Source organism: Gopherus evgoodei, chromosome 6 (genome assembly GCF_007399415.2).
Source record: "Gopherus evgoodei ecotype Sinaloan lineage chromosome 6, rGopEvg1_v1.p, whole genome shotgun sequence".
Classification (NCBI taxonomy): Eukaryota; Metazoa; Chordata; order Testudines; family Testudinidae; genus Gopherus; species Gopherus evgoodei.
In genome coordinates, this window is record NC_044327.1 from 25,290,767 (window position 1) to 25,313,399 (window position 22,633).

The window sequence follows — 22,633 nt, forward strand, 5'->3', positions numbered from 1 at the left end:
AAACAAATAAAAAAGTCTCTTATACTGCAATGTGAAATGCTCAAAGTGAAAATAGTTCATTTTACATGCAGGTCATCTCTTTTCAGGACAATGGGAGAATTATGTGAGGACAGCTCTGAGGTGACACGTCCTTTGGGTCCAGGCTACATGATGGAGGAGACCACTTGCCAGACACATACTGGAAAGGGAAAATCTACTAGTTCATCAGAGAAACAGGTGTACCCAAAACAACTAAGAAAAGCCACCTTAGAATAACTTCTTCCAACTACATACTCTATTTGTATGTTTATCAATCCCAAATGTATAAGACATAGAAGAACAGGGATTTGCATAGCCTTCTTGTGGGTGACAAAATAATTGTGCAACATGGATTTTAGGTGAGTTCCCTTGTTTACATTTGCACTGTGCCTCTATTGACAACAGAGCATGAGAAAGGGAATTAATGTTTAAATATTTGATTTGGTGAATGCAGTTTGAGTTAATGCCATTTCAGGATGAGATTCTGAAAGAATCCTAAAGAAGTCAGGCACCCAAATTATACATACTTTCAGTCGGAGTTAAGCAGCTCACTGCCCATTGTGCCTTTGAAAATCTCCCCCTTACTGGATTGCCATATGGTTGAGTTTTACAAATGTGCCAGGATGAACTGGTCCCACAACAGAATGTAACACTTCCAGTGTTATAAGAATAACCAGATGCATTTTATCATAGTGAACAAAAAGCAGTACAAAACCTATACATTTCTAATTTACTTTTTGTGAATCTGGTGTATGCATGGTCTAGCAACAGTTTTGCCAGCAATGCAATGGGGTGGGGGGGCTAGATTTAACTCCCATCAATTCTGATCCTTTTTACATCTTAACATTCTAAGAGAGTTAAAAACAAAGTAATATGGATAGTTCCTTATTGATCCAGAAGTTATTGGTTTGCCATCTTAAATCAAAAAGCAATAGCAAATCAAGTGCTTATCTCTTCCCATGTAAGAAGATAGTATTATTCAGCAAGAAAGAAGTGCCACTTACCACACCCTTCCTTTCCTGACAGCATGGCTGTGGAGAACAGAAAGCTGAGAATTTATAGCTAGCTTACCAGATAAAGAAATGCATATTCTTCTAGTTTCCAAAGTAAGTAACCATTATTTTTGTGGCTGGTCTTCTGTTTACACTGAGCATTCATCACTTTTCAAAAATGAATACACCCAGCCTATACTGCATAGTGCAAAAGCAATGTTTGTATGCTAACCATTGACACTTTGGACTAAGTGAAAGGTAGAGTGTTCAAGTTATATATGTTATTTGCAAAAAACAGTTAAATTAAAGTATTGATGACTCTTCTACTTTCATAGCCATATTAGTGAAGATGTGGATCACTGTCACTTAGGCTGCATATGTTTTCAGTACAACCTGCTTTCTATTGGATGCAATCAGAACTGCTCAGCATATCACAGGCCCATTTCTGCCATCAGCAAATGGAAATTCACCTCATGTGGGAGAGACATGTGTTTCTGGAGCAGAAGAATCTGGGGATTATACCCAGAGCTGCCTTGAAATTCTGAATGTCCATGTTGTGTAACAAGGCACAGCATGCATTTGCATCAATGATATTCATACTAAACAGACTTTAGGAGCAACCATGTTGCTTACTGAATTTGTTGCAAAGCCAAACACTCTTCAGCATTGCTTTCTGTACTTCTAGAACTGCTATAAAACTTCCCTGAGGCCATTCAATACTCCCCTCTCCCTATAAAAAAAGAAAATCAAAATTCTAATTCCAAGCAGCAAGTAAATGAATGTCCTGATCCCTTTTACTTCTCTAGTGTGTGGGCATATGCTGTCTATACATTGCAGCACCTCCATTTTTTTTAACATGTGTGATTGATTATAAACCTCTCAGAACATTGGGACTTCAAACTGAGTGTTCTGACTGGGTGACATATAGTCCTGAACTCTCAAAAAACACACACAAAACTCACCAAACAAAAGCAGCCTAGTGAACGTATATTATCAAGTTCATCTTGCTTCTCCAAGGAGCATGGAACCCCTCTTAGCTTCTCCACAAGTGGCTGTGGAGGAGCAGGTTGCTAATGGTTGAACTCAGAACACAATGAAGAGGATGGCACATACCAAGGTGAGTAGTATAACCCCAAGTGCCAAAGGGGATTCTGGGCTGCATGAACCCAGTGCGCAGCTATTGCATTGCTGAAACTATATGTAATTATCCTCTAAAGATGGCAAACACACACAAAAAGGTACTTAATTCTCTTTAACCATTATAGAAGCAAAGCCTGTGGTCCTTAATTATTCCCAGTTGTTCTTATTGCACTAATATAGGACTGGTACAGAGGATCTCATTGTTTCATTATTAAATTAATGGAAAGATGATCCTGCTTTCCTACTGGTCTTTTGACACGTAGGATAAGACTATTTCTGCATACAGTTCACTGTGTCTATGGCAACATGTAGTTCAACTGCCACATAGCAAATTAATTATTTTTTGTTTGCATTTGTATATATTCTAGCTTGCAACAGTCTCCATTTCCTGGTAGTTAATGACTGGCAAGTTCAACTTAAGGGCCTGCAGCAAAGTGACAGGCACTTGACTCTTCCAGCTGGTCATTAGCTGTGAGGAAATGTGTGAAGCATCGGTGTAAGTAATAAATAGTTCCTCATCAATCGAGAATTTAAACTGAAGTTCATATTTCTGAAGCAGTTGCTGCAAGCCTTATATTATATCTGGCTCTAATTTGACGGGGGGGCGGGGAGGGTTGGTTGTGACACAAGATTCTGGCTGTGAACACCATGTTAGTGATGCCCCAGCAAGGAAAATATTGTCAGTGATACAGTGAGGAGGAAGTACAAATGAACACTGTGTCTGTCACAGAACATTCTGGAGTGAGTCTATACCAAGGAATTAGAATAAGGAATGGGAGGTTTAAGATCTCTTGCAATGGAGTTACGTGCTACAATGTTCTATCCCAAACAATATATTTGAGGGGAATATATGGTGACCTAGTGGATAATACAAATGTTGCCTCGATGTAACAACATTTCCTTTTGTTCCACACTGAAGTCCCCTGTCCCCACCTGGCATCTCAGATCAATGCAAATGTTGATCGTAGAATGGAAACAATTTGGGACCACCTGCTACGGCATGGAGGTCCCCTGAGAATGCAACAAACCAAAAGGATCTGGCACTAAAAATGTAAATTTTGGAGGGGGCGGGAATCAATCCAGAAACTCTCACATCATAATATTAATGCTTTAAATTGTTTCACGTGTTCCTGTACTGTAACAGTTAACTGCTTTTCCTAATCTCTAGTTTTCACCCCTTAATGGTTTCCTTTTATTTCATTCAGATTAAACTCATGCATGTAATAAATATGTTATCAACATTTTTCCATGCATTGCAGTGCGTATAATCCTTTTTCATATAAATTACGTATGTGATAGCAGAGTAATGGGACTGATTTCCTCTCTGAGGTCGGATTAGATCAGGTGAGATTGCAGAGATGACATTTAAAACAAAAACAATGTGTGAAGGGTTATATATGAAAGAGCTTTCTTTATTCTGCAGCTTCCCAATAGCCAAACAAATGAATAACTAATTCACTGTAACATCTTCATTTGACATTCTCAGCTGTTAAATATGTAAGTTCTCAAAGCTGAGGTTAGTCAGACATCTAACACATGCTAATGAACCAACTTAGCTTGCTTCTGCAGATGCCATTTAAAAAAAACAACCCTTTATCCATGCAGCACAGGTTAAAAAGCCTGATGCCAAGCTCCAGCACTGAGCAATGAAAAAAGGAAGGTAAACAAAATGAAGACATGAAGATAGAAAAAGAGATGAAGTCCCAGAGAGAAATGATCTTCCTTTGCAGAAGAGATAATAATCAGGGATGTCAAGACACGGAAGTGGACAGAAAAGGGAACAAAGAACAAGAAAAACAAAATTGAACAATGCCCTAATCTTCATTAGCGTTTAATAGTGTTTATATCTCATTTTTGAAATTTCATTTGGTCTTGTGCTGTATAAAGAAATGATGGTGTAGAAAAAAATAAGTAATCTTCTAATCATATTCTTTCCTAGACTAGGGATTCCCAGTTCTATCCCACTAGTAATACTATTAATGACATTATCTGAAGATGCTATCTTAGGAGGGGAAGAGGTAACCTAAGTGTCATATTTTCACAATTGTAAGCTCCACCTTAAACGAAATTGCCCATTCTGCTAAATTATGTATTGAGATCTGGTTATATGGACTATTATTGACTGGACTGACTGCATGAAACTCATTTCACTTATGAACTAAGAATGAGTTAAATCATAAATGAAAGAAACACAGAGACAGTGAACTGACTGGGACTGTCTGGACTCTCATTACACTCAAGAAATGTGTTGCCACTGAATGCAAATCATATGTAAAGGTGATTATTATTCTGATCAGCTCTTTTCAGGGTACAGACAGCAGAGAGGAGAGTTAGCTTGAAACTGCAATAAGCAATTAGTGAAGAGAATGAGCAGAATTTTGTTTGGTTATTTCAAAACAAGTTTCTGTACATGGAGCAATGACCTGCAGTGTTAAGATACATGGGAAGTATTTAAGTAAAAAGACCTTCTGCAAAGGACTGTTCATTATCATCAGACTTTAGAGTAGCACTGATGCCATTTAGAAGTAACTTTATTATTAGAAGCACTAGTGAGGAAATGGGCAGAATTTCATTTGCTGATGTCAAAACAACTTTCGGTTCCTGGGCTAAGTAATGCCTGGGGCATCAAGATAAAATAAAGTATTCTGAGAAAAATATTTTCGGCAATGTACTTATTACCAACAGGTATGTGTGGGCAGTGATGTTAATGGAAGTTGAATTTACATGCAGGCACCGAGTCTATAATTTAACTGCTATATCTTGCCTGAACTGGACGCTATTCCTTTATTTTGAATAGGTTCTGAAATGGGAAGAGGCCAAATCTGCACACCAATACGTTTCCAAACCAAAAGTACTGCAGTCACGAAGTTCAGGTTACATAAGCAGCACAGCCCTGTATACATCCAATGTGGGAAGAGACGATAATGTCATTACAGAAAGGAATGAAGTATTACAGTGGATTTTGTTTTGCTACCATCTCAATAAACTAAAAATGTTCTAATTTAAAAAATGGAGCTTATACATAAACTGCTTATATATAAACTATGATCTGGTCAGATGCTCAGTCTACTTTTTACTGATTTAAAGTCTTTTGTATGATAGCATATCCCCCCCCCCCCTTTTCCCCAGTTGGAACTTTTCTTGACTCTTAATACTTTTCGACCCCAGTGGCTTATTTCGACCTGGGTGGACAACCTCCATTCTTTTCATAATGTTTAAAAAATCCTTATTTTTAATTTAACATTACAGTCATGCTGTTTTTTTCTGATATCCACCCACTCCATTATTTCCTTTCTGATCACATACATACCCCTGCATTCCATCTCCAGCTTCCCTAATTATACTTTGACCTTTACAGATTATTCCTGGTGAAGGCCTCATAGTTGAAACGCCATAGATAATTTTGTCTTCTGTTTTTGGCATGTATTAGCAAGAAACATTTTTTCTTATAGCAGTCCCATGTGCAAATATAACACCCTTCTTACATTTTTATCCACAGCTGAGTACTCATTGATTTTAACTAAAATGAAGTCAACAGAATATGTCCAAAAGTGTTGAGTGATGGTGACATATCTTAACTTCCTTATGAAAAGATGATTCAGCCATATTTTTGTTCTAGTGCAGGAAGTGACACTTCCAATCCCCTACTCTTGTTTCTAATGATGGATAAGTCTCATGAAGCTGAGATGTTTTGTTCAGACCTGCACAAACTGGGTTAGAAGTCAGACACAAATATGCTGTTTTAAAATGGTAAAAAAGAAACAAGAAAATACAGAAGTGCAAGAATGTACACTATTTTAACAAATGATTTGAAGTTGAAGTTGAAGAAATGGTTCATTTCTCATTAAGGTAGGGCCAACTTTCTGACTGGGCAGAAGTTTGAATTCATTTTTATTTTCATCAATTCAGGCACTGATCCCTATTTGGTTCTTGGTAGAAAGGTAGACTTCTAGTTATCACATGCCAAATTGACATTGTTCTATCTGGGAATCATTAATACAGCTTGCAGGTTTTTTTAATCCGAATAAAAATTTGCCAAATAATATGTTAGCTGATATTTGCTCAATTTGTGTGGGAACGCAAAATATTCAGCAGCTCAGTATTACAAACAGATTACGTCTTCCTATGCGTTTGAACAATGGCTAACATATTTTGGCCCCATTACTAACAATAATAACAAATTCAATTATAATTTTAAGTGAAAATGGTTCTATTAGAAAATAGTAAGTTACATCAAAACATCATTGCAGCTTAGTTCGGACTTAGTTGAAATGGCTGGAGAAACATTAAAGATGATGGGATGTCAAGTTTCCTAGTCACTAGAAAATAGACTAAGAAAAAAGTGGCATGGCTGTACAGCTCCACATTTAATAATAAAGACACTATTATTAGCTACCACTCTCAAATATTTCAGATACAGAGAGGATTGGGGAAAAACTCAGAGGCAAATTTGAATGAAAAACTTATGTAAATGATAAAGCAGATACAAATTTTAATTTTTTTAAATCGGTCTACAAAAGCAATAAAATTCTTTCTTACCCTGGACCTTTCCTCCAGTTTTGTCATCATGACTACAGTTGCACCCCGTTGCTCCCACATCATTCTCCAGAAATCTCCAAAGGTTTCTGGGAGAGCCCCTTGTGTTGCTATGTAAGCATTCTGCTTTCTGTAACCATCTATGTAGTTGGCATTGACATAGTCACTTCCAGGTATGCCTGCAAAGCAGGAAGAATGAATACATTTGAGAAGTCAGATCACATCAGACACTATTCCTGAGACATTCTGTTACAAAGGTGAGCAAAGGTTTCTCCATATGTTTTAATAAGCATATCTGAAACTTGATAAACAAACAATATAAGAGCATTGCGATGTCAATTGGCATGGAAGAAGTGTTTAGATGGGGCAGATTCTTGCCTTGGCATCAAACTTAAGTTCGAGAACCTCTTTTTTGCTTAGATTGCAGGAGCCAGTTATAATATATGCTAGTATCTATTCCAGACAGTTTTGGTATCTTTCTGCTAAAGTGGTGATCAATCAGTCAATAAAATGTGTCAAAAGAGACAAATGGGCTCTCAAACTCCAGCTGTCTCTTGTCCCCACATTTCCTTTCCTCTCTCCAATCCAACCTATCACTTGATATTGTTTTCCTACAACATTTAATTTGCAAAAGAGAGAAAAGGTAAGCAAAACCACTGTACAAAATAAACTATCTAACTTTAGGAGGAAATCAGCATCAGCTGCACAAAGCTCAAATGTACAAATTGCCTGTGCATGACTTCGGGGACTTGTATGGGCAGAATGCTCTAAAATAACCACACCAATGTGGCCTGCTATGCTTCATGACCTATATAGGCATTTTGGCCAGTAACCACATGCAGTTTGTTGATTCAGTGGCCAGGCTGCACTGCCCAGTAACTCCCTTGCACGTTGTCAGGAAAAGACCAACTGTGGAGTGCTGCTCCATTTTTTGCAAGTGGTACAGAGGTGGTTCTGTTGCATTTCAGATCTTGTGTATCCTTTCTCGGGGAAGGACAAGATTTCTTCACCCAAAGGAAAATTATAGGCTCCTATGTTTTCATTCTTTACATTTTTAAATATGGGAAAGGCGCCGATAGTTTCAGACTACTATGATTACTGTTTGTACTTCTCCCCATAATTGGATTGCAGTAGATAAGTATTGGCCTTCTTTTAGGAAAAAGAATAAGGAAACCAAGTGCAAAAAAATCATGGAACCTACTATAACATATGTGTATGACGTAAACACCTTCACAAACCTGAATAAAAATTAAATACATATGTAACAAGGTGGAAGGTCTAAGACCCTGCAGTCCTGTTCTGTTGAGTCACCCTAGGCGTAAGTACTAAAACTCTTTATTGAGATTGAGAGGTATTACTGTCAAGTCATGCAGGCATGAGGGTCCAATGGGCTCCAGCTGGATATACAGGGGTTAGCATAGCTCTTTGAGCAGAGAAAAAAACTGAAATAGTACAGAGGAAGTCTCAGACATATTGTGACAATTCGGCCTCCATTTTAACTTAATTGTGAGCCCAACTGTAAGAAGGGAGTGAAAGGTCATAAAATACCACAATAACCTAGAATAATAAATTTATAACAATAAATAAATTTATTATTTTTAATAAATAAAAAGATGCAAAATGGAATCAGAAAGACTGAATTAGTCCAAACAAAAAGGCCTACCTGATATAATTCAAGGGGCGTATAAAGACCATGCCGATAAACAAGAGAAGTGTGGGACCGGAAATCAATGACCCAGAATTGTTGGAAAAAATAATGAAAGGATGGGCTATTTCACCCATTGCTCTCTTATGGGGGTTCTTAAAAGAAAATACTTGGGGGAGAAATACACACTATCAACTACTTTGGATGGGGAGACAGGTGGACCAGAAGGAGTGAGCTTCACCGCTGCGGCTGACACATCCTCCGTCTCCTAGGATCCACTGTGACACTGTTGGCCCTTTGTCATACTGGTCCTGAAAGAAGTCCTGACCAGACGGGGCCAGAGAGAGGGACCCAGATGACATCTGCCACCATTACCGGTTTTGATTAAATCCTGAACCCCAGCTGGGAACATGAGACTTTGATTCCTGCTGTCACCCCCCACCCCATTTGTGTGTCCTTTTCATTCCCCACCTTATTTCTTCTCTTTCTTATCTCTCTTTTTTGCCTTTCTGTTTAATAAGAGACTGGCTTAGCTAGCCAAGGCTATATACTTCGCAACAGTGCTGCAAGACTGTGACCAAAGAGGCAGCTAAAAGCCATGCCTTACGTAGCCCAATGTTGGTAAACAATTTGCTATGTCTTGCAGTGGTTGATAAGACCATGCGCATGCTGTGCCTGCATCTTTCTGCAGTAAGATTGCAAGTGAGAATCTACACCAGAGGGAGAAGCTGCATTTTCTACCTTTGCTGTTCTTCTCTCTCCTTTCTTGTGTGTGTATTTGTCTTCTACAAACTGGGATCAGACTTTAACAACAGTAGCTCCAGCATATCTCAACTAGCTCTTTTTCTCAAAAGTTATTACTATCTTTAATACCAGCTAAAAAACTGTTAGGGGGAGGAGAAAACTATCTCTCCAGCTAAAGGGAAAGAGAACAAGGAGTGCTGTTAAACTAAAAGACGTACTCAATACTTTACTTTTCAAACACTTTGGCTTTTTTTCCTTCTTTTAAAGAAAAGATTAAAGAATTTTTAATGTGTGTTTACCATAGAACTAAGATGGCTGACATCTCTGTATACCAAACCCCGAACCTTGTTTACAACTGTTTAATGTTGTGCAATGACAGGATCAGGGGGAGGAGGCAAGGGAGGGATAGCTCAGTGGTTTGAGCATTGGCCTGCTAAACCCAGGGTTCAATTCTGCACCCGCTGAAGTCAAAGGCTCCCATTAACTCCAAAAATGTCATATCAGGATTTAACTCTGGGACTGTGTGCTCTTCTGAAGACTGTTTAGGGACACAGCATATTCATACCATACTTACAATGTCATTACCAGAGAGACAATATGGGTGAGGTAATATTTTTATTGGACCAATGTCTATTGGTGAGAGAGAGCTGGTGTCATTACTGTTTTCTAATTGATGACTTTGAGATCTTAGAGAGACTGGGATTTGGAGCAGCTGCTTTTTCTCAATTTTTTTTTCATTTTTGTGTGGAAAACTACTGTATTTTTGGAAATTTTGGCTGGAACATATCAAATTGTGCATCCAAATAGAATAGTATGAAAATAGAGCTGAGTCTTCTGAGTCAATTTTCTTTTGGCAGGAATTACCGGTTCATGCTTTTATAATTATGCTAGATAATACTTAATCCTGCCTGGAGTCAGAGGACTACATTAGAAGACCTCTAACATCCCTTCTAGTCCTACGATTCTATAATTCTATGTCAAACTACTAGATACACAGCTATCAGCGGCACTAACTTTCTAATCTGCAAGGGGTGCTCAAACTCCCGCTTCTGCCTCAGGCCCCGCCCCCACTCCACTTCTTCCCCAACCCCCTGCCTTGCCCTCCAGTCCACCCCTTCCCCCAAGGACCCCCAACCCCCCTCTTCCTGCCACCACTTCACCTCTTCCAACAACAGCTAGCTCTTATATAGAGCTTTGCCATCACTACATCTCAAAGCACTTTACAAAGTATCTATTTATGAAGAATCTTCCAATCTATACTTCAGGATCAGAGTCATCAAATCTAAATCTTCTTATTTATAACTTCATTTATAACTGAGCCTATCTCTTTCCAAAATTCATATCACACCCACTAGCAGGCACATGTGTGCCCCTGTCCCTCCACAACTATCCTAAGAAGCAGTTAGGTAAATTAGACAGACTATTCTGAAATAAATGGGAAATCTGAATGTACAGTGGAATAATCTCATTATTATATCTTTCCTTTTGCTACTTATAGAGATTTTTTTTAATGCACCTATTTTTTCATTTCAGCACTCAATTAGCAATAAGGTTACTGACCCCTTATAAAGAGACTAATTAAAATCCAATATAATCTGGAAAAGACTATAAAACTATGGATTACATGTTAGGATAGTCTTAGTTTGGCCAGTAAAACTAGCCTTGGAGGCTCAAGGAAGCAATATAGATTTTTTTTTTAATCTGTGTAAATAGCATTTAGTTTAACTGCAACTAAATTTGGCTTTATATCTATATATATATATATCTGTGTGTGTGTGTGCACACACGTAGGAGGAAAATGCTGACCAAATATTTCAGGACAGGAAAAGACCTCTAACTTCAGAGCTCACGAGAGAACAAGCAGCATTCCCAGATCTAGATCACAGGAAAGCCTACTGACTATGCCTTAGACTAGACTAGACTAGATTATGCCCTACCAAAACAAAAATTTTCCTGAGAAAATTTCTGCTTTCATCAATTTTTTTTGCAGGTTTTTGATGAAAACTGAATAGTTTTTAGTGTTAAAAGCTGTTTGGTATTTAGTTTTGCTATGAAAACCTGAAAAAAAATTAAAAATGGGAAAACAATCATTTTATTTGAAATTTTCTAAACAAAATAAGACAGTTTTCCTGACTAGCTTTACCATGCACTGAAATTCCTCAGATGGTGTCAGAACAGGCATAGAATGATCCCTCAGTTATTTATTTTACAGTGCTCACCATAACACTAAAAGGCACAATAAACTGTGTGGGAATGTAGGGAGGAAAGGAAAAAGATTTCTCCCCTCACTTCTTACTGTCCTGAAGGTGTCCACCCTAAATATAGATGCAAGATTCACTTGTGGTTTATTTCCCTGTCCCCAGCAACTTTTTTATTGTGTTTGTACCTTTTGGCTAGCAGCTATTCTTTCACAATGATGATTCTCTTCTCTTTCCTTTGTCCTCAGTAATTTTTTTATTGACTGCTCTTGGTTATTTTCAGGATAATGGGTCATTTTCTTGATGCTCACACTTACTTCATCACAGACATTTTAAAAAGTCATGTGTCTTGAAGGTCACATCATGTGACTTCTGATTATTTTTCCCTAGTAAGGCTATGATGTGTGTATGCCTGAAAATCATCAATTCCATTTACAAAGGATGGACTTGTGGTTCAAAAGACTCTCTCTGACTTGATTAGACACATTTTCGCGTTTCCTTGAATGTGGACATCTGAATTAATGATTTAGAAAATACATCTGCTGGGGACAATGTCACATTTTCTTCCTTTATCAAGATAATAAAAAAAAATCTTCACAAAGCAGATGAGAAGAAGTATGAGGCCAACATGAGAAATCTATACCTACTGGGTATTATTAATGAAGAAACTGAATCAGACCGGTAAGAAACATTTTCTGAATAAATTAGAATTATATTATGATGTCTCGTATCACACTATCAAGCATATGTTGTTATAAATTAAAAAACCACTATATTTGTAAAGTGATCTTCTGGGATGGTTGGCCTCTGGAGACAACAGTACACAACTCACCCTGAAGATTATCAGTAAAAGAGAATACGGTAAACTCTACATCAAACTTTGCACTAATACTCCTTGAATCCAATGCTAACTGTACTGCTAAAGAACCAAAACAAAAAAAAATTAAAAAAAATGTTCCAGAATGGCTGAAATTTTAATATTTAAAATTGTCTGAACAAGGGATATTCCCAGATTAGATCCCCACTCACCCCTGGAAAGAAATCAAGAGAGAAGCAGAGTTAACCTGTAAGAGTATTTGCAGAGGGGCTTTTGCAGGGCCAAGAGAAGGTGGAACATACCACAGAGCTGGCACTTTCACCTGCATCCCCATTTACTGGTGAAAAGGGCTCTGTGCTCCACTTCCTCATGGAGACTGGACTCCATGGAATTTGTAAGGAGGGTGCTCCCTTGGACATGAATGGGTAAACCCTTTCTCTGCAACATTTCCCTCTCCCAAAGCAGATGATATGTGAGCAGTTATCTTTTCTCAAATTCTCAAAGTGAATCCTGCTTCAAGTAGTACTAAATTAATGCATCTGCACTCCTGTCTGTGAAGAAGGCTGTGTGCAGTGATGTGTTTCAAGGGAGGGGAGTGCAGAGAGGCCAACAATAAGCAGGATTGGTTTTCCCTGCTCAGATTGTGGAGATTCGTAGGTTTCACGCTATTCAATCTACTTATTCCCCCGCCAACCACAATGAACACCACTCCCACTCTCCCTTGTTACCTCCACACATGCCATCACCACGCTCTGACTCATATTCTCTCCTAGACACACCTACAACTACTCTGACTTAGTCTCCCAATCATCTTTTCTCAGACACACACCAATTACATTCAAAATGAGCTCCAAAAAACTCATTTCACTCACTCTCTCAGTCAACCCCCATCCTTACATAAGGCAGACACTATACCCTTGCTCAGCCACCTCACACAACACACCCACAAATCCCTTCAGGGCATGGGCCTTCTCATATTATTCTCCGGCAAGTGTCTAGTGCAATGTTTGTGTTATATAAATAATAAATAGTAATAACTTGTAAACTGAGAAAAAGTGAAATGCTCATTGCAGGGGGAGATACATGTACAGTAACATGTCATTTTATAGTCACTTCTCTGACCATAACCACATTCCGAACTGAGAAAACTGGACAACTCTGTGTCATATCTAATAGCATAAAAACAATCAAATGCCAGCCAGTTTGATTGTACTGTGGAGAAATCCTGCAAACCTTTGTTAGTTGCCAGAGCTTAAAGGCATCTTACCCACAAGCACAGAGACAACTGCCATCATTACTTAAATTTGGGTGTAACAGTCTGAGATCAGTAGTTTTTGAATGCTTGCTTTCTGTAAACATGTGGGTCAGGAAAGAGACAATGGGCTAAATTCTGTACTTAGTTACACCTCTCTGAAGCTGGAGGAACACATCAGTGTTATTCCTGGTTTATGCCAGTGTAACTGGGCATAGAATCTGACCTGATCTCTTCAGCATCATTCCCCTTGCAGAAGTTGTACCAGTGATGGGGTCCCAGTTCCTGCCCAAGAGCTCAGTTGAAGAATGAGTTTCCAGGTGGTGCAGAACAATTCTCATATACCCCTTTCTAGTAGCCCTTCTCTCTACGGGAAAGAGTCACCAAAGTCTGCAAGTTCCTTCCTTAGCATGTGGATCTAGCTCTGTGGTGGCAACATTAGATGAACAGTTGAGCACAAAAGACCTTGGCTTCTCAGGAGAATAAAGCAGCCAGATTTTGCAAACACAGAGCGTAAAAACCAGTGAAACAAAAATACTCCAATAACACAGTTGAGATACACAGAAGATAATAGGCATAAAAACAAACAGTTTCTTTGTGGCTACTGATCAGAGGGGTAGCCGTGTTAGTCTGGATCTGTAAAAAGCAACAATGACTAACAGATGTGCTGGAGCACAAGCTTTCGTGGGTGAATATTCACCCACGAAAGCTTATGCTCCAATACATCTGTTAGTCTTAAAGGTGCCACAGGACTCATTGTTGCTTGTAGCTACTGACTTACTATTGGATTGTTTTCATGAAATAAAATGAGAGTTGAACAAGCAGCAATATTCTCTGTGTACACAGGTTAAGAGATACAAGTCCTACATAATGGGGCTGGTAATGCAGACCTTAGCATTATTTCTTTGATTCCCTGAAGAAAGTTGTCATCTTAAATAGCTTTAATTAGACTTTACATTTTATTCACAGACTGAAATCACATCATGAAATTGTTTCAAGTCTTTACAAAGGCTAAGTACTGCACAGTCTTTCTATTTAAGACAAATTAAACCATAAACCTTTCTTTCTATGAGGCTTCTCTAAAAGATGTGCTGTTAAGTATAAAAAAAGAGTCTGAAGTAACAGGATTAAACTCTGTCATGCTTGTAAACAATTAACTTGAGATAATGTAATGATGAATAGAAAATGCTGATGAAGCTGTACTATTGGCTTAAATCAATGACTAATGTTTTGAACTATGTCAGGATGAAATGAACTAAAACAGCAAATCACAAATGTTGTTTCTGACAAAGTTCTCTTGTAACAAGATACATATTGGTAAGGAGATTACCAAACTCAAACGGCGCCATGGAATAAATACCATGTAGAATTTAGAGCTCATTGAAAAAAGAGCAGTATTCAGCAAAGACACTTTTAATAATAGATACTGATAAAATGAAGAAATTTCACCAGGGGACAGGAAAATATAATATATTGCAAAGAAGTTTAAGGAACAAAGGGAAGAGGAGAAACTTAGGTGGAGGAGAAGATGGATTGTTGGCCTGGGAAGGTACATGGCTTGGGACTGAGAATGGGCTGATGGGACTAGAAGAGTAAAGGAAAGAAATGAATGGAAAGAAGAGGAGATATAGGAGTTCCCAGGGCAGAAGGCAATAGAGAGAGAGAAAACTTTGGAAAGGAGAACAGAATATGAGAAGGGAACAGGACTAGGATGACTGAACAGACAGAACAAGGGAAAGGACCATGGATGGAGAGAAGAGAAGACAGTGAAAAGGGAACAGAGAGCAGAAAAAGATGGAAAGATTTAGAGCTAGAAGTGGGATCTAGGAGTCAGTGGTGTGGGGGAGGTGAGGGCAGGAATAAGCAACAAGGAAGGGGGAAGATGCAGAGAGACAGAAAATTATCTCTAGGAAAGAAAGCGAGGGCAGACAAGCAAGGAAAGAAGGCTGAGAAAAGTGGCGGTAGGGGTCAAAGTAAAACAAAAAAAGGTACAGTCACTTTCAAATTTTCTAAACTGGTCAATAGAAAGACTCTCGGCAAGGAAGCGGCTGGAAGGGTAGAAAGAGATAAAACACAGAGAGCCACAGATAATAACAGCACAATGCCACAGGTATGACAACAATGCATTCTGATGACAGTGTCATATTGACACAATATTGCAAAACAAGTATTGAAGTGCAATGTGAGGACATCACTCTGATAACTGTGTGGCTCTCTGAAACTCAATTTATCCATAAAGCAGTTCTCTAGCTCTTCCAGGGTGAATAAAGATATAAAGTACAGCACTATGATGTATATCAAAGGAAATCCTGGATGTTAGTAACTAGTAATGTTAATACTTAGATGACATACTGTAAATTCATAGTGTTCCTGTTACCTATGAACTAAAATACTGCTTCAGACAAAAACATTTTCAGTTTAATTTTTTTAAGGCAAAATAATTTGGTGGGAAAACAATTTTACTATCAGAATTTACATTAAACAACTAAGGACCAAATCCTTCACCTCTGTGCAAAAACCAAGCCCATGGACATTTTGCAAGGGCTCTCCAGTGGGGATACACATGTGCGGGAATTGATAGACTTATCTCCTTTTGGTCTTGGAGTATCAGTAAAGCAACTGTCTCTGCGTGAGCATGGCCTCCCAGCTCCGGTAGCATCTGCAGCCCCAACATATTTCTTCACTGACCAGTTTTGGGTTGTAAGCGGATCCACAGTCCATGCTGTTTACTCTCTCAAAATTCGCTTCAGCTTTGCTGTTTAGACAACCACTCAAATCTAGAGATAGCCATTCAGCCTGCCCTCTCTACACCCTGTTATCCTCATTATGCATTGGTTCTTCTGTGTCTCAAGCACAGTGCTTGCGGATAGGAAGGAACAGGAAATTACCCTAAACATTTGGTTTTGTTTTGTGAACAGAACATAATACAACTGCAGTGTGACAGAGAGCATGTGTAACCAGACTGCAGTACACTGCAGTTGCCCTTAACTGTTCAGCAAGTATTTAACAATATAAATTTGTCAGAATACCTTCTACAGCTAAAGATCATGATCCAAATAGTGAATGCCAATTTAGTGGTAACTGGTGACTCAATATAAATCAAGAATATTAGCAGTTTCTTGCCTTTTTCTTTCTTAAGATTTTTCTTATATGCACAGATTTACTTCAATCAGGGCCGTCCTTAGGCATAGGCAACATAGGCAGCTGCATAGGGCACCTGAAAATTTGGGGCACCACTGGGTCTTAGTGTCCACCCTCTTGTTTTCCTATCCCTGTTCTGACCCTTCCTGCAGGCTCCCACAGATGGCTGCTCTAGCCTGGTGAGTCTTCCTTGGGAGGGAATCTAGTAGTTAAAAGTGAAAAAACCTCCAGCCTGCCAGACCTATTAGCACAACATTGAAACTGTTAAAGAGACATTCAAGTGGTAATAAAGCCATTTAACAGGCATTTGCCAACCCCAAGGTATATACTGACAGGTTTCAGAGTGGTAGTCCTGTTAGTCTGTATCAGCAAAAACAAGGACGAGTCCTTGTGTCACCTCAAAGGGTATGTCTACATTTACAATTTTGCAGCGCTGGTTGTTACAGCTGTATTAGTACAGCTGTATAGGGCCAGCGCTGCAGAGTGGCCACACTTACAGCAACCAGTGCTGCAAGTGGTGTTAGATGTGGCCACACTGCAGCGCTGTTGGGTGGCTTCAAGGGGGGTTCGGGGAACGCAAGAGCAAACCGGGGAAGGAGACCAGCTTCGCCGCGGTTTGCTCTCGTGTTCCCCGAACCCCCCTGCAAACCGCAGGGAAGGAGACCTGCTTGCACGGGGGTTCGGGGAACGCGAGAGCAAACCGGAGAAGGAGACTAGCTTCGCCGCGGTTTGCTCTCGCGTTCCCCGAACCCCCCTGCAAACCGCAGGGAAGGAGACCTGCTTGCTCGGGGATTCGGGGAACGCGAGAGCAAACCGCAGGGAAGGCGACCTGCTTGCACGGGGGTTTGGGGAACGCGAGAGCAAACCGGGGAAGGAGACCAGCTTCGCCGCGGTTTGCTCTCGCGTTCCCCGAACCCCCCCTGCAAACCGCAGGGAAGGAGACCTGCTTGCTCGGGGGTTCAGGGAACGCGAGAGCAAACCGGGGAAGGAGACCTGCTTGATTACCAGAGGCTTCCTCAGGTATGCTGGGATACCTGCTTATTCCACGGAGGTCAAGAAAAGCGGTGGTAAGTGTCTACACTTGATTATCAGCGCTGGATCACCAGCGCTGGATCCTCTACACCCGAGACAAAACGGGAGTACGGCCAGTGCTGCAAACAGGGAGTTGCAGCGCTGGTGATGCCCTGCAGATGTGTACACCTCCTAAGTTGCAGCGCTGTAACCCCCTCACCAGCGCTGCAACTTTGTGATGTAGACAAGCCCAAAGACTAACAAATTATTTGGGCATAAGCTTTTGTGGACTAGAACCCATTTCATCAGATGTCCACGAAAGCTTATGCCCAAATAAATTTTTATACTGTCAGTTTCTGACTTTACTGACAAAAACAGTTGTGCATTAATGTAATATTTACACAGAACATGTCAGTCTACAGGACCTTAGTTTAAAATTTGCTTTAAAAATATTTCATTAGTGAGCTGGTGAAGATTATAAAATCACATTTCTAAAAAATGCTTGCATAGAGTTTTAGATGCACAATCATCTTTAGCCTTAAATGTGTGGATCTTCACACATAGTTTTTTAAATAAATCCTTCAAAAGACCTCCCTTATCTAAAATACTCATTTTAATTACTATAGTTAAAAAAAGAAGTGCTTCCAAGTCTTCCTGTCCTTTCTGTCCATCCCTTCACCACCTCTCCCCCCACTCCCTACTGAAGAGAGCCCTTAAAGGGACAACAGTCCTTCCCTTCCAGATAGCTGGACAAAGAGTTCCCTTTCTTTACTTCTGACTATCTGACAAACTAGTTTTAAAAGAACCCTCCAGCAAAATCAGTACCTTAGTAAGACAAAATCCTTGTTATACCTAAAATCTTTGGAAACATATTTTTTTTAAGTTGGTGAAATTTCATAACCATGTCTCTTGTTATGGAGATCACACAAAGTAAATTACTGTTCCCTTTTTCTAAAAGCAATGAACATTGTTATGAACACACTAAACCTCTCTGATTAATTTAAAAGAATGTCTTTGTTTCAGTGAGTTAAATATATAGTAATCTGGAATGCTGGCTTAAGATTTAAAATATAAATTCAATTTAGAAATACTGATGAAGAAAATGTAAAACAGAGAAGAGCTGCATCATGTATTCCATTATATGTAATGTTGTATTCAGCAGGAGAGCTGACTCACCCTTACTATGAAGTTTTTGCAAATAAATCTCTGACAAACTTCAGGGCATATCAAAAAACCTGTGACTGACATTTTTTATTCCCAAATTTTAGTGCTTTTAATTAGGTACTTTCTTCATGTCCATTCTGCATGAGGGAGAGTGCATGGAAGTCTCTGCGGGGAACTGTGACTCTCTGCCACCATGAGGCAGGCTGGGCATCTCATTATCCTTTGCTGTCAAGTCCCTCCTCCCCCTCCCCCACCAGGCTGTGAGCTTGGGCTGCCATCCAGCATAGGAGCACCAGTTTAATAATACTGCCTACGGCCCCATAAATCCTAAGGACGGCCCTGACTTCAATGCCCAATCTAATTTTAAAGGTGCTAAACTGCCCAACAGAAATGATCAAGCAATTGTGATATGGTAGATATTATTTACACTTGATTTTTTTTCAACTGTTATTATTATGCAAATCCAAACATAGATCACAGATTTTTAGTCTTAGATGCCTCCGAACAAGAAGTGGAAGCCTTTTTGTATGTGCATTTGAAAAATATTTTATTTCCCACTATTTTTAAACCCTCTTTTAAAGTTTAAAACGAATTTTTTATTTGTGCTAATTTGATCTGTTTGTGCTTAACAAATATGAGGCAAATTTCTGCTCTCAGATCCACACAGATCCATACATCAGATCTCATTTCTGATATGCTGCTCTCTTCTAGTGCTATGGAACTTCACCTTCTTCTCTCCTTGCATGTGTCCCTCCCAGACACATCCAAAACCAGCACAATATCAGAGATGAGATTCAACTTGCACACCGGAGCGGAATTCTGCCAAATGATATTTTTTTCAGATGGAAATTGAAATGAACATAAGCAACTTAGGGTTTACCTCCTAACATGGCATTTAATGAAAAGAAATTAAAATATTGCAAATTCAAAACCACTATCCGTTTACACAATATTCAGTGTTGACTGTGGAACTCATTGCCAGGGAAAGTTGTTAAATCCATCAACTTAGAAAGATTCAAAAAAGGGACTGGATGTTTAAAAGTATAACAAAAATACAACAGCTAATGTTAATAAAACTTTTGGAAGAGATCTTTAACGCCATGATTCAGGGCTTAAGTCGATTTTTAATTTTTAGAGATGAGGGAAATAGATTATCCCACATCTGTCTACAGCTGGGTTCTTAAATCTTCCTCTGAAGCATCTGGTCCTGGCCACTGTCAGAGACAGGATACTGGACTAGATGGATCTTGGATCCACTTCAGTCTGGCAATTTCTATGTTCCTTGTTTGTGCAACAGCATCAATAACAAAGCTATTATAGTTGTGCAAATATTGCTTGTTTAGGCACTGGACTAGGACTCGGGAGACCTGAGTAAGATCCCTGGCTCTCCCTTCGTGATCTTGGGCACATAACTCAATCTCTCTGTACTTCAGTTCTTCACAGGAATGATAAATGAGGTCCTCAAACATTACAGTGGTGGGGGTCACCATACCTAGACAGATTGTTAAGTACTACAGTTGCAAAAAAACAAAACACACATCTGACTGAGACGTTCTAAGCACCTGATGTTATTATTTGGGGATAGGTGCTTTTTTGTAGCTGGACAGATTTCTCAATAGAGAATTTTAGAAAGAACACAGGGCTGTATCCAAAATCCATTGACGTTAATGAGGGTCTTTCAATTGACCTCAGTGAGCTTTGGATGAGGCCCATAGGTATTTAAAATAGTGAACAATGATTCCCATGAGGTTATAACAAATGCAATATAGTCCAGTTACTGGGCCTGACCTATGTGGATAGTGCCACTCTGAAACATATTCCTGTAACAATATTAAAATCGTTCATTTCCATGGCAGCTTGAAAACAAATGCAGCTGTCAAATGAAATACTAGGTAGCCTATGTATTTTCCTACCAGGAACATTTATTTTTATTTATAGACTGACGAAACAGTGTAATGAAGTATTGACGCTTGAAAAAGAAACACTTATTACACAATGTTAAGCCAGTATATTAAATTTGGCAAGTTAGACACATAAAAGAACTCAGACATATATCAATAGAAAATCTCTTCAAAAAACTGGGAGTTAAATAGTTAACTCATTGCTTATTTCAAGTCAAATCATTTTAACACAAGCAAACATTTCAATTTATGTTGCTTTGGTTGTCGTAAATTGAGGCCTGAAAAGTTTATAAAAGTAGGTAAATCACCAGGTTGAGTCAAAAAGCTATTTGTGTATGCAAGCCTATCACTGATACTTCATATGGCTATAATTATGTTTTATGCACTTAGGATCAATAGCATTTGTAAAGAGTTAGTCACTTTAACCTCCTCAGGTTATTTATGCCATTAAAAAGGGAAATCAAACATTACAGTTAGCATTTATGTTTTCTCAATCCCTTTAAGTATTTCTTTACCAGGTAGAATCCTTTTCTGCAAATACTACACTTGCAAAAGTGTTATTTAGAACTTTTCTTTTATTCTCAATTTTTACTTTAAAAAGTTAGTCTACTGGGTAATTTGATTAACCTTGTTTAACTGAGTGTTATTTTTGTGGGTTATTTTTTCTTTTTCGCATTTTGATGACATCTTCAAAACATGTTAATTTCCAGGGTCACTTGTTAAGGGGAATCCGGGAGGCCTTTTCAAACCCAGCCATCTCTTAATTCACTTATGAGTCAACAAATGGATTTATTTGAAATTAAATGTTCTTCTGGTTTGTCAGTTACTCAACTCTCTTCCCAGCCAAAATACAATGAAAAATTATTTCCCTTGCTTTAGAACTAGTTGCTTGTGACTTTAAGTGTACTTTGGAGAAAGGTAAACAATTCAGAAGAGCATCACTGCACAGTGATTTGGTTTTGGTTTGGCTGGTTTTTATACTATTTACCTATTCTCTCTTTATGGAGTTGTTGTTTTGTGTGTTAAACTACAACAAACCAACAGCACGAGAATCTAACCAAAAACAGAGACAACTCTAATTTTAGTAAACTCTTTGGTGTTCAGCTAGATATTTCTATAAAGTAATGTGAGGAAATGTAACTGACACCACTGAAAAATTTAGTCAATACCAGTTAAATGAGCTCCACAGGTGGAACAAATGTAAGATGATTATTATATGCATATTTTTCATGGCAATCATTTAAATTTTCCAATATACTTGAGAACCTGTGTCTGTGTTATCAAAGCGTACAATATGCAGCTGCAATAAATTAGGCAAAGAGGTAAAGCTTCAACCAGTGGAATTGTGTTTTCCTTCAGTGAGCATTTACTTGGCTGTGCATAGCATATTAGAGAATTGATTACACCTATAAATACCATCACTGGTATATCCCATGTCTGCAGGTTTGGAGTAGCCAAAGATAAGGCATTCACAATGTCGATTAAAACACTGCACAATTTAACATATAGAATGTTAAGAATGAAGCAACTATGTCTTTGCATACAGGATACAAGGATTGAAAGTCCTCTTTAATTTTAAAGCCAATTCAATATACAAGATCTATCAAAGCTTACTAAAGGCAATTTTTATTTTCATTTAAATGGTCCCATTTAAATATATAATCAATCATATTACTGACATTACTAATACATGGTGGCCAGCTGTGTAGAATAAACTGAAAATCTGCCTTAATTCCAAGAAACAGCTTGGAGGTAGGTAGTGATAGGTAGACAGTGAAAAAATCCTCTGATGGATACTCTTTACTCCTGTTGTTTTAGCACTTGGGAAACTAGACAAACCCTATAGAGCCCATCAACTTGGATAGCCTAGTTCACTCACCACAGGGAAGCACACTACATGATCAGATCTTTGCAAAATGGTCTATCAAAGACAGCTACAACTAAAACTTGTCATTTATACTACCATGCCCATCTACAGGCAATGACATTTGAGTTTCCAATAACACAAATACCTGAAATTCAGTTATTGTCTGTCAATGACTTCCAAGAAAAATGTGTTTAGTTTACAAGTAAA

At 38.7% G+C, this 22,633-nt stretch overlaps 1 protein-coding gene across 42 annotated transcripts in view; it reads right to left on the reverse strand.

Moving 5' to 3' along the window:
• Positions 1 to 22,633, reverse strand: part of PTPRD (protein tyrosine phosphatase receptor type D) — a 1,707,428-nt gene that overhangs the window by 56,295 nt on the left and 1,628,500 nt on the right. For all 42 annotated transcript variants that reach the window (XM_030566328.1, XM_030566329.1, XM_030566317.1 and 39 more), the window contains one exon: positions 6,690 to 6,865. In XM_030566328.1, the coding sequence (XP_030422188.1) occupies positions 6,690 to 6,865 (176 nt within the window). The remainder of the gene's footprint in view (positions 1 to 6,689; positions 6,866 to 22,633) is intronic.